This window comes from Capricornis sumatraensis, chromosome 17 (assembly GCF_032405125.1).
Source record: "Capricornis sumatraensis isolate serow.1 chromosome 17, serow.2, whole genome shotgun sequence".
NCBI lineage: Eukaryota > Metazoa > Chordata > Mammalia > Artiodactyla > Bovidae > Capricornis > Capricornis sumatraensis.
In genome coordinates this window covers 10,586,585-10,600,589 of record NC_091085.1, presented here as the reverse complement: position 1 = coordinate 10,600,589, position 14,005 = coordinate 10,586,585, and the positions used below count along the sequence as shown (strand labels likewise).

Genomic DNA, 14,005 nt, shown 5'->3' with positions numbered 1-14,005 from the left:
CCTTACTTTGTCTTAATTAAAAAAAAAAAATATGAACCTTGTAAGAGGAAAAAATAGCCCGACTCATATGAGTATATTCAGTAATTAGCATTTTTATGATGTTAAGAAGATCTGTAACAGCCGCTGCAATTGTTCAAGATTCATGATACCTATATTACTGAGACACAATTCTATTTTTATCCACCCTCTTTAACAACCTGAAATGGACCTTCCTTAGCCATTCTGGAAAGCATCTGAAGCATTGCTGAAACAGATCCTTGGAGACCCTAGCTCTAACAGAAATCAGCAACCAGGTCTGGACTCTCTCTCTGTCAGTTGAGCTTTTGGGTAGTATGCATGCAGGCCTCAGAATGGAACCATATGTACAGGATTTAATAAATATTTTGATGAAAATTTCCAACAGTATATAGCCAGACTATAATCATGACTTCCAAATCCTACACATTCAATCTCACTTCCAAATAATGTTCTTATTAACAGTTAGACCAAATGGTATACATCTGAGATTTTTTCCTATTGTTCATAAAGAAATGACTTTATTTTGAGAATGAGATGGTAGTCCACCTCTTTATTTTCTGAAAATCAGGGTGAAGGAATTTCATTCAATTATATATATGTGTGTGTGTGTGTGTGTTAACTGGTGAGAAAATGTCAGTGTTACAAGGTTGACACTTTGTATATATAACTGTCCATCAAGCTACATCAAAACTTTTAGAAGACATTATCTGGCAATATGGTGACAGCAAGATAAGAGCAGTGACAGTGAGTGTCATTTCTGCAGAGAACTGAAGATTGAATAAATGCTTCTTCCAAAAATAAAATGGTTCAGTTGTGAAAAGTAAAGGTCTTGATGTCCAAATTAATCCAACTATTTAAAAAACACATGATTTCCAACTACTTACAAGGGTATGTTTCTATGATCTTAGAGATGCTTTGATACTAAAGTCTTTGATTAACATGGTTGACCACTCATGTTCTACCTTGAATTATTTTGGTATACCTCCTACCCTGTGAACACACACAATGAGGGCAAAAAAGTTTGCTACTGTAAAATATTCACCCCAGGAAATGTGACCTAGCTACAGAGCAGATCTATATTAACAAACAGGCCAACTACTGTTGGTTTCCTGAATGCAACCTCTATGCCTACCACCTGTATAAGTGAAATGGTAAATCAAGTCAAATTTCCTTAATGCATATGCATCTTGAGAAGATCATCTGGTAACAGAGGAAAATGGAAAGGGTAAATGCAAGCAAGCAATCACAGGCTGTAATCGACAGTGACTTAGACGGTACCTGATGACTCATCTAGCATAAAGGCCATGTTTTCATTTCCTGAGAGGATGCTAAATGTTACTCTTCCATTCCTTCCTGCATCTGGATCTTGAGCAGTTATATGATGTACCAAGGAGCCCACCGCAGCATCCTCTCTGACATGGACGATGGGGAAGGACGTAAAAGTGGGACTGTGGTCATTCACATCCAGAATCACTACCTTCGCCATCAGTGATCTCAATCGACGGTCCGTCACGTTCACAGCCTGGTCCGATGCGGTTACTGTCAGGACCACAGTTGGAACTCTCTCTCTGTCAAGGGGAGACGTCGTGACCAAAGTGCCAGATGAGGGGTGGATGATAAATGGATTCATTCCAGGGTGGTTGGCTTCAATGAAGTATTGTATTCTACTGTTCAAAAAACTGCCATCACCATCTTTGGCATTGAAGATGTGCACCAGAGTACCAACAGGGGTGTCCTCTGCTACACTTATCACAATGAACTCCTCCCGGAAAGATGGGGAATGGTCATTCTGATCTTCCACAGCAACACTCAGGAAGACCATGCTATTCACGGGAGGGTTTCTGCTATGGTCTTTAGTTACCACCCTGAAAAGATAATGAGACATCATTTCATAATCCAGTTCCTTAGAGAGGAACAAGTCTCCTGTTGAGCTGTCCACTTCAAAGTGACCATCCTTGTCATCTTCAGCAATACTAAAATGCAACTTTCCACCACACTGTCTTTGAAGGTGATCAGGTGACTTTATCAAGCTCATTACTTTTGTAGGCTTCAAGTTTTCTGGTATAACTAAATGTCTAATATTCTGAGAAATGACAGTTCTCCCTTTGGATAGTGGTATCACCTGAAATAAGAATAAAAAGGAGCTGTTAATTTGCGGTATTTTAATAATTTAATCAACACAGGTGCTGCTATTCTTTTGGGAGCTAATTCCTTCTATTCATGATATGTATATATACATATTACAAATAAATATGAATATAGTAATTGATGAGAAATATCTTTTCTTTTATTGCCTAATTCCAGTATGTCTCTGAAAATTAAAAATTGCATAATATCTAGGAGATAAGAAAGTACAGGATTTTCTACTTCCCCGTTTGCTGAATTGGATGCAATGATAGTTTGAGAGGCCACAAATGAGAACCAAGGTAGTTAGTTCCACAAGCTATTCTAAATCCTAGAAACCCTTGTCTCCTTAATGACAACATCTGCATACATTTAAGAATCATGTGTCTGTTCACCCGAAATTAGAGACTTGAGATATTATGATAGAATTTTCTCCCAAACCACACATCCTTAGTCAGTAAAGAATATACTTTGGAAACAGAATACTTGGGGATATATATTCTTGATTAATATTCATACCTATGTTAATATTACTGATTATCATGTGTTTGAATAAAAATCTTCCTATAGTCATCTTGTTTTTGATGGGTTGGTGTAATTTTTTTTCCTACTATCAAGACTTCCCACAAATCATTTGCTCATTATGACTAAAGGGAAGCCTTAAAATATGGATCTCAAGTGACTTTCTAATTTTTAAAATAGTTACAAAAACTATGTGATTTATTATTGGCCATTTGTTTATAAATGTTTCTTCTGCAAATTTACCAGGTCCTTGAAACTAGGAAAAAAGAAAAGGTATTTTTTGTTCTTCATTTAAAAAGTAGTATAAATACCCACATAGGGATGAAAGAATCTTGTCAGTAACTGTACAAATTTTAAATAAACATTTATTTAAATATAACCATTTCTCAAATAGTAGCAAAGTGACTTCATATATTGTACACATACATCTGCAATGCTCTTTAAAGGGAGTATTCACATTTTTAAAGTATCTTCACTTTATACATTTGTATATAAAGTAAAAAAACCTTTCAGAGCATTTTCTCCCATTTTGTGTGATGTGAGCTATTACCTGAATATTAATAACTGCCTGTCCTTGAAGAGGAGGCACCCCCTGGTCACTGGCAATGACAGTCATCCTGTAAGAAGGTCCATAATCATGTGAAAGTACTCGAGTTGTTCTTATTTCACCACTGTTGGCATCAATCTTGAAGGGATCAGAACTACCTTCTAGACACACACACACACACAATTAAGAAATTAATGTTAGTTAATAATGCAGAATACAGAGAGTTAACTAATACCAATATATCTGTGATCATTTGGGAGATTTATGTACCTTAAGCGCTGTGAGAATATGAACATAAGGGTAATATGAAAAATATAGACAAGAAATGTAACAGATTATAAAACCTTCATTATGGAAATTTTCACATACTAAAAATTAGACAATGATATAATGAACTTTCACGTGCCTATCACGTAGCTCCAGTATTTATCAACTCATGGGCCACAACATTGAGCAATCCAATCCTGGGCATATATCCTGACAAAGCTATAATTCAAAAAGATACATGTGCTTCTATACTCATAGCAGCACCATTCACAATAGCCGGGATACAGAAACAGCCTAAGTGTCCCTAGACAGGAGAATAGGTAAAAAAAGATGCAGATTATATACACAATGGAATATTTCTCAGCCATAAAAAGACTGAAATAATGGCATTTGCAACAGCATGGACGGACCTAGAGATCACCATAAAGTGAACTAAGTCAGACACAGAAAGACAAATACCATTTGATATCACTTATATGTCAAATCTAAAACATGAGCGAATGAACTGAACTATGAAACAGAAACAGACTCACAGACACAGAGGACAGACTGTGGTAGCTAAGCGGCAGGAAGGCAGGGGCTCGGTGGATCTGGGATTAGCAGGTGCAAACCATCATATAAAGAATGGACAAATAGCAAGGACCTACTGTACAGCACAGGGATTTATATTCAATATCCTATAATAAACCATATGGGAAAGGATAAAAAATAATATTTGTTAACTCATGGCTAATATTATTAGGCATTCAGATATTTCCCTTCCCTGTGTACTTTAAAAGCAAATCTCAGACATTATATCATTTTTTCTGCATATTTTTAACACACATCTCTAAAAGATAAGGAAAAATATAATTATAGTATTATATTTTTAAAAATTAGTAATAATTCCTTCATATTATCAAATTTCTAGTTATTTTTAAAATTTCCAACTGTCTCAAATATTGTTGAATCAATTCAAATTAGGTTTAACATAAACTCCATATATGCATATCTCTTCAGTCTATCTCTTCCTGTCATCCATTTATTTATTTTTATTTATTTTGCAACTCATCTGCTGAAGAATTGACTATGTATCCTGAAGCTTCCCATGGTCTAGATTTGCCTGTTGCTTCTTTCCAACATGGAGCTTAATACGTTCTTCTGACCTCTATGTTTTCCTTAAATTGGGAGGTAGATGTATAATCAATCACATTCGGGTTCATTTTAGGCGGAAGACTGCTTCTTAAGTGCTGTGTTGTGTTTTCCTTCAGAGGTACATATCTAATTGTCTCTTTTTGTGATATGGGCACCAGTTGGTACACAGCCTAGATCCATTAATGATTCACTAAATGTTGCAAAGTATAACATTCTGAGTCTAGGATCCCATCTTCATTTATTGGCTGGAATGTATTACTCGAGAGAATTGTCTTATCTGTTTATTGGTAACCCACTGGGGCAGTTCATTATAGGAAAAGTCAGTATAAATGTTTGATAGTAAACGTTTATTTAACAGTATTCAAAATAATGGATTGATTCACTAACATACTTTAGTACTCCAACTATGATCATTAAAGGTTTGTTTAGTTTCTGTTTTAAGAATCATTAAACATACATTTAAACATATTATAAATGGGTAAATCTATTGCCACTATTATCCCTACTGATGTTCACACTGTTTCATCTCTGAACATTCGGTTCAGTTCAGTTGCTCAGTCATGTCCGACTCTTTGCGACCCCATGAATTGTAGCACGCCAGGCCTGCTGGCCATCACCAACTCCCAGAGTTCACTCAAACTCATGTGCATCAAGTCGGTGATGCCATCCAGGCATCTCATCCTCTGTCATCCCCTTCTCCTCCTTCCCCCAATCCCTCCCAGAATCAGGGTCTTTTCCAATGAGTCAACTCTTCACATGTGGTGGCCAAAGTATTGGAGTTTCAGCTTCAGCATCAGTCCTTCCAATGAACACCCAGGAATGATCTCCTTTAGAATGGACTGGTTGGACCTCCTTGCAGTCCAAGGGACTCTCAAGAGTCTTCTCCAACACCACAGTTCAAAAGCATCAATTCTTCAGTGCTCGGCTTTCTTCACAGTCCAACTCTCATATCCATACATGACCACAGGAAAAACCATAGCCTTGACTAGATGGACCTTTGTTGGCAAAATAATATCTCTGCTTTTTAATATGCTATCTAGGTTGGTCATAACTTTCCTTCCAAGGAGTAAGTGTCTTTTAATTTCATGGCTGCAATCACCATCTGCAGTGATTTTGGAGCCCCAAAAAATAAAGTCTGACAGTTTCCACTGTTTCTCCATTTATTTCCCATGAAGTGATGGGACTGGATGCCATGATCTTCGTTTTCTGAATGTTGAGCTTTAAGCCAACTTTTTCATTCTCCTCTTTCACTTTCATCAAGGGGCTTTTTAGTTCCTCTTCACTTTCTACCATAAGGGTGGTGTCATCTGCATATCTGAGGTTACTGATATTTCTCCGGCAATCTTGATTCCAGCTTGTACTTCTTCCAGCCCAGTGTTTCTCATGATGTACTCTGCATATAAGCTAAATAAGCAGGGTGACAATATACAGCCTTGACGTACTCCTTTTCCTATTTGGAATCGGTCTGTTGTTCCAAGTTCAGTTCTAACTGTTGTTTCCTAATCGGCATACAGGTTTCTCAAGAGGCAGGTCAGGTGGTCTGGCATTCCCATCTCCTTCAGAATTTTCCACAGTTTATTGTGATCCACACAGTCAAAGGCTTTGGCATAGTCAATAAAGCAGAAATAGATGTTTTTCTGGAACTCTCTTGCTTTTTCCACGATCCAGCGGATGTTGGCAATTTGATCTCTGGTTCCTCTGCCTTTTCTAAAACCAGCTTGAATATCTGGAAGTTCATGGTTCATAAATTGCTGAAGCCTGGCTTGGAGCATTTTGAGCATTACTTTTCTAGTGTGTGAGTGAGATGAGTGCAATCGTGCAGTAGTTTGAGCATTCTTTGGCATTGCCTTCCTTTGGTATTGGAATGAAAACTGACCTTTTCCAGTCCTGTGGCCACTGCTGAGTTTTCCAAAATTGCTGGCATATTGAGTGCATACTTTCACAGCATCATCTTTCAGGATTTGAAAGAGCTCAACTGGAATTCCATCACCTCCACTAGCTTTGTTAGGATCTTCTTAAAGGTGGTTCCCAGGGCTTCCCAGGTGGCACTAGTGGTAAAGAATCCACCTGCCAATGCAGGAGACATAAGACATGGGTTTGACCCCCGGGTTGGGAAGTTCCCCTGGGGAAGGGCATGGCAACCCACTCCAGTATTCTTGCCTGGGGAATCCCATGGAGAGAGGAGCCTGATGGGTTACAGTCCATGAGGTTGCACAGAGTCAGACACAACTGATGTGACTTAGCACGCATGCACAAAGGTGGTTCCTAAGTCTTTGATATGACCTAGTCATCTTTAGCAGCCTCCTGGTATCTGGTTTAACAAAATGTTACAGACTCATCTTGAAGATTTCCTGTCTGAGACCTGGAGTCAGTCCTTTCTCCAAGGACTCCTGGTTTCTTCCATGGAACACAGTATTGGGAGGTTGTATTCTGCTCATTGCTTCTGGGTCATTCATTCTTTCTAGGCCATCGTCAGTGGACAGAGAATACACACGCACACACTAAAAGATGTCCCAAGTTCATATTGATATTTCTAATTCAAATAGATTACGGTAGGGTTTTTTTCTAGTTTGTTAAATAATAGATTTGTATTCTTCGATAAAATCTTAATACTTCAACAATCCAAAAATCTCAAAGTCTGGACCAGCCATGACTCTCTTTCATTCTTTTATTCAGCTGTCAATGAGTCATTATGATACAACAGACACTTTACCAGTTATAGGGGAAATAAAGGCAAATAAAAAAGCACTCCTGCCCTTAAGAAAGTCAGAGTATAGAGCAGGAAATTATGTAACATTTGCTGGTTGTGATATCTATGCTTCGATCCATTTACTTCATTCATATAGGATATAAACAAAGATATGTATATATATATATATATATATATATGTAAACAAAGATATAAATGTTCCCATTATATTGATTTTTATCTTGTTATTTTTTCTTATATTTTGTAGTTGCTTCTATTTTGCAACTGGATGAAGTTAAAGCAAGGGTATGAATAACATAATAGATAATACCATATTTTTATATTGCTATGTCCCAAGTATCAGATTAAAGACTAATTTTTTTTTAATCAACATTTCAAACTTTCAGAAATATATGATGACCATCCATGGAAACACTTCCAGGTTGGTAAAGTCTCAATATTTCTTCAAATTTTTTAAAGAAATGACAAAATATAAGTACAGCAGAGAACCTGTGTATACCTCCAAATTTCATTCCCCGTTTTCTTCCCTATGAACAGCCTCTGTTCTAAAGTGGAGATGTATCTCTCTAGACCATATATTCATGGACAGTTTCTAGGATGGTTGTGTTTCTTTGCAAATAATGGCATCATAGAAGGATTATATTTTAACTTGCGTGTGTGTGTGTGTATCTGTCTGTCTCTCTGCAGAAGGTTCATTGTCCCTGAACAATGCACTCCGTCCCCTTCCCAAGCATGGACATGGTTTGCATTTTCATTTCTTTCTGCTTTCAGGTCTTTCATCAACATTTTGCAATTTTCTACACAAAGGTCTTGAATATATTTTACTGAAATTTCCCTCCCTATGCTTTTCGTCAAGATGATTCTGATTCGGAAGGGAAACATTTAATTTGTGGGTCCTCTTTAAAGAGAATAGGACAATATTCCCATCCCAGAGAAGCCCCAGCAAGTGAAGAACCATGAAGCCTAAATTTTACGATCTTAGAAGCAAGCCAGACCCTACACCCTATGATTTTCTTTGTTATAGTGAATCAAACCTTTGAAATCCTGCTTAGTTTCTAAAATGCTAGTGATTTTTGTATATTGACATTGCTCCCAGAAATATTTTTATGCTATTGATTCCAATGGTTTGCCTGTAGCATATTTGGGGTTTCCATGCAGGCAATTAAATTATCTGCAGGTAAGAGCAATGTTGTCTCTTGCTTCCCTATGTTTGTATCAAACATGACACAGCAAAAATGCCTTTTGAAATCATATAAAGACACAATGTCAATTTAAGGTAATCACTGGATCCATTCATAGGAATGCAATGCCTGTGCATTCTCAAAGAAAAACATAAACATAAGCCTGTCTCAGTAAAATCCCCACATACACATACTTGAGTGTACACATGTGATATTTTGAGTATGATTTACTCTGACCTGAAGAATATTTAATTTTCATAGAGATTCACAGGTGCTTGGTTTTTATAATCATATGTCTTTATGGAGAAGAGTTAGTCACTTAGTCATGTCTGACTCTTTGCAACCCCATGGACTAGATAGCCCACCAGGTTCCTCAGTCCATGGAATTCTCTAGGGACTAATACTGGAGTGGGCAGCCATTCCCTTCTCCAGGGGATCTTCCCAACTCAGGGACTGAACCTGGATCTCCTGCATTATAGGCAGATTCTTTACCATCTGAGACACCAGGGAAACCCTGTCTTTATATGTCTTTATACTCAATCATTTTTTCACACATTAACTATTAATAGTGCTTTCCTCAATAAAAGCTGATTTGCATTTTTAGATTACTGAACATAAATCATTTAAAATGGATGATTGGCTGATTTCTCTTTAGGACATGAAAAAAACTGTATGAGTTTACATTAAACTTTTAAATTCTTTTTTAAAAAGGTGATTCTAGAAAACAACAAAATTATTTTGTGTGCAATTTGGTGTTATTTTTAGCATTCACTATTTTCTCAGAAGGAGGCAGACGTTTGGTAGACAGCGGAGGAAATGCTAAAAGCTCTTAATCCTGTATGAATAGGAAGTTTTACCTGAAGATACCGAATATATAACTTCTGCATTGCTTCCCTCATCGAGATCCTTTGCAAACACAGTTGTAACCAACGTATTTACTGGCTGACCTTCCAGAACCTGTCATTAAGACAAATGAATGACAAATTAGTAGGCGGAACTTAAGCAAGCAATATTGATGAAACTTGAAACAAAAGAACACAATGTTCCTGTTATTTTTAAACTACTTTTAAACCCACACATAATTCAAATGTCTACCATATAAAGGTTATATGAATGTAAATCCATGGAAATAATCCATATTACACATTTAAATGTTTCACTCAATTTGAACAAATTATCTGCAGCATTTAAACTAATTTTGAGAGGAAAAAAAGGAAATAAAGTTGACTAAAAACTCTCAGATTTTTGATGCAAGAAGCAACAACTAGAACCAGACATGGAACAATGGACTGGTTCAAAATTGGTAAAGGAGTACGTCAAGGCTGGATATTGTCACCCTACTTATTTAACTTAAATGCAGAGTACATCATGTGAAATGCCGGACTGGATGAAGCACAAGCTGGAATTAAGATTGCAGGGAGAAATATCAATAACCTCAGATATGCAAATGACATCACCCTTATAGCAGAAAGTGAAGAGGAACTAAAGAGGCTCTTGATGGAGGTGAAACAGGAGAGCGAAAAAGCTGGCTTAAAACTTAGCATTCAAAAAACTAAGATCATGGCATCCGGTTCTGTCACTTCATGGCAAATAGCTGGGGAAACAATGGAAACAGGGACAGACTTTATTTTCTTGGGCTCCAAAATCACTGCAGATGGTGACTGCAGTCATGAAATTAAAAACGTTTGCTCCTTGAAAGTAAGGCTATGAGCAACCTAGACAGCACATTAAAAAACAGAGACACTACTTTGCCAATAAAGATGCATATAGTCAAAGATATGCTCCAAAATCAGTGCAGATGGTGACTGCAGCCATGGAATTAAAAGATGCTTACTCCTTGGAAGAAAAGTTATGGCCAACCTAGATAGTATATTGAAAAGCAGAGACATTACTTTGCCGACTAAGGTCCATCTAGTCAAGGCTATGGTTTTTCCTGTGGTCATGTATGGACGTGAGAGTTGGACTGTGAAGAAGGCTGAGCACCAAAGAATTGATGCTTTTAAACTGTGGTGTTGGAGAAGACTCTTGAGGGTCCCTTGGACTGCAAGGAGATCCAACCAGTCCATTCTAAAGGAGATCAGCCCTGGGATTTCTTTGGAAGGACTGATGCTAAAGCTGAAACTCCAGTACTTTGGCCACCTCATGTGAAGAGTTGACTCATTGGAAAAGACTTTGATGCTGGGAGAGATTGAGGGCAGGAGGAGAAGGGGACGACGGAGGATGAGATGGCTGGATGGCATCACGGACTCAATGGACGTGAGTCTGAGTGAACTCCGGAAGTTGGTGATGGACAGGGAGGCCTGGCATGCTGCGATTCATGGGGTCGCAGAGTCGGACATGACTGAGCGACTGAACTGAACTGAACTGATGGCTTTTTCAGTAGTCATGTATGGATATGAAAATTGGACCACAAAGAAGGCTGAGAGCTGAAAAACTGATGCTTTTGAACTGTGCTGTTAGAGAAGACTCTTGAGAGTCCCTTGGACTGCAAGGAGGTCAGTCCTGAATATTCACTGGAAGGACTGCTGCTGAAGTCCAATACTTTGGCCACCTGATGTGAAGAGCTGACTTATTAGAAAAGACCCTGATGTTGGGAAAGACTGAGGGCGGGAGGAGAAGGGGATAACAGAGGATGAGATGGTTGGATGGCATCACTGACTCAGTAGGCATGAGTTTGAGTAAGCTCCGGGAGATGGTGAAGGACAGAGAAGCCTGGCGTGCTGCAGTCCATGGGGTCCCTGAGAGTCAGACACAACTGAGTGACTGAACAACAACAAAAAGGATTCTAGCTTCTTATGCATCACCTTCTTAGGGCATTTTTAAAGGTCTGAAACATGCTAAAGATACGTGTGGACTATTATTTCAGGAAAAGTATCTTATTAATTGACAGAAACTTTCCTGGGACACGAAATACACACGTGGAACTGAGCTCCTAGTTTCTGCTCTATGGCCTAATTAAGCTGTGAAATGTCGTCCTTGGCACTTCCCTGATGGCTCAGCAGGTAAAGAATCCTCCTACAACACAAGAGATGCAGGAGACGCGGGTTCAGTCCCTGGGTCAGGAAGACCTCCTTGATGGAGGGCATGGCAACCCACTCCAGTATTCTTGCCTGGAAAATCCCATGGACAGAGGAACTGGCGGGCTACGATCCACAGGGTCATAACGAGTCAGACATGACTAAAACGACTGAGCACACTGTACACATGTCAGGCGTAAAACGAAGTAATATAAAATCATAAGGATGGTATCATGCTGCTCCACGATGGCAGAGTTTTCTTTAAATATGATTTTGGAAGATGAGTTTAAAGTTATTAACTTCCTCGATACCTTTTGTGTGTTTTTCAACATGCATATCTGAGCTTAATTTAAATGTTCAATTATTTCAGAGCAATAGCTTCCAAATTTTTTATTTACATAACCCATTTATTTTAACAGAAGTATGAGTACGTTCAAGAAACATTTATCAATTATCTACATGAACTAACATGCTAATTTATTATGTACATTATAAAACATACAAAAATATGGAAATGAAAGATATAAGATCACATAAATATAATTAGAAGTTTTCGCATTTGCCTGCAAAGATCAAATATTACAATCTTTGGGTGCACGTCAGTCGGAAAGAGTTGGACACGACTCAGCATCTGAGCACACATGCACCCTTCACTTTAAAGCTACAGACTGTTCTGTCTTCAACTAACTGGCTCAAAGATGTTTTTCAGCTGAGCTCTAAACAAAGAAAGGCATGAATATTACTGCAAAAAAAAAAATCCATGTCTGAGCACTACTGATAATGAAGTACCATTATGTTTGCATACAACAGACACAACCACATTATCATAAAACAACTGAGTGTGTGATCCTAAATAGAACATATAAGCATTTTATTTTTAATTTATTAATTTTTTAATTGGAGGACAATTGTTTTACAGTATTGTGTTGGTTTCTGCCATGAATCATCTACAGGTATATCTTTTCTTTTTTCTAATAATTATAGGTTTCACATTTAGATCTTTAATCCATTTTGAATTTATTTTTGTATATTACCATATGTGAAATAGATCATCAGTCCAGGTTTGATGCATGAGACAGGGCACTCAGGGCCGGTGCACTTGGATGACCCTGAGGGATGGAATGGGAAGGGAGGTGGGAGGGGGGTTCAGGATGGGGGACACATATACACCCGTGACTGATTCATGTCAATGTATGGCAAAAACCAACCACATTAGAGGTGAATTGTAAAGTAATTCACCTCTAATTAAAATAAATTAATTAATTTAAAAAATAATTATAGGTTTCTATGACTTGTGGACAATTCTAAACCTAAAAATGTATGCATTTCCACATCAAGACTGACTGGGTAAGTTCATGCTTTTTACCACAAGATGGTGCTCAAAACTAGTGACCAAAATTAATGCAAAGGCTGCATGGCTACTTTGCACATACCTTGATGTACAGTTCCTTCCCAGCGAGGCACTGTGGGAAGTACGGCCTGTTGTCATTGATGTCAGTAACTGAGACATGCACCAGCGTAGTGGCGCTGCGCGGAGGGGAGCCGTGGTCGCTCACCAGGACGGCCACCTGATGGTGCGCGCGCTGCTCGTGATCCAGGGCCACCCAGCTGATCAGCTCCCCTGAGGAGCACAGAGCAGTGTGAGAGAAGACGCCACTTGTACCACAGTTCTGGTGTTAAGAACCCCAATCCAGACCAATGCCCAGAAAGGAAAATCAGATGCAAAGCTCTAAGAGCACAACTTCCAACAGCACACTCTTTAGTAATCTAGCTCCACTGCTGAAAGAATTTTCTGAAGTTTCTTCTGTCATCTTCAATTCGTCATTCTTTGTATTTCAAACTATCTACCACGAACCATTTGAACTAAAGAATGTATATTTATTACTATCTCACAAAATATATGTATAGTGAGCATAATGACCTCCCAAATAACTTGATGCTTTACAAACCATATTTTGCATAGTCTTGCTCAAAACCCTCTTCTAGGCTATGTCCCTCGTGTTTCATCTCACAGACTCAGGCATAAAATTGTAAATGCCTCTACATACTACCAAGGGCCATCTTCCACTGCAGAGTTCCACCAGGAATTAATTTCCTCACTGTCTATGAAAATATCAATTTGTGAGAAAGTAATCATGAAGAAACTATTACCTAACATTGCCATTTCTAAGATTTTTTTTTTTTTGCCCTCGTCCTCCAAATGAAATAACCATGTGAAAAATAAAAAGTGAAATCAGGAACAAAAAAATTCATATCTGGAAAAGTTGCTGAATTGGTGAAGCTAAAATGCAGTGTTTACATATTCCTTTACTATGTCATTTTTTTAGTGGGCACCTGGTCTTCTGAATCTGGGCACTGGACTGACTGTGGGAGAGAGAAGATCATGTGGGGACCAAATGCATATTTTATTTCCAAAAAAATAAATTGCTGAGTGAAACAGAAGACCTAAGAGAACTATTCAGCACTTGGAAGTAAAGAGCAAGCA

At 38.1% G+C, this 14,005-nt stretch overlaps 1 protein-coding gene across 1 annotated transcript in view; it reads right to left on the bottom strand.

The window, feature by feature from the left end:
- DCHS2 (dachsous cadherin-related 2) overlaps window positions 1–14,005 on the bottom strand; it is a 344,197-nt gene that overhangs the window by 130,291 nt on the left and 199,901 nt on the right. The window contains exons 6-9 of the mRNA XM_068990276.1: window positions 12,954–13,141; window positions 9,361–9,460; window positions 3,215–3,372; window positions 1,297–2,140 (exon numbers count right to left, since the gene is read on the bottom strand). Coding sequence (XP_068846377.1) covers window positions 1,297–2,140; window positions 3,215–3,372; window positions 9,361–9,460; window positions 12,954–13,141 — 1,290 coding nt within the window. The remainder of the gene's footprint in view (window positions 1–1,296; window positions 2,141–3,214; window positions 3,373–9,360; window positions 9,461–12,953; window positions 13,142–14,005) is intronic.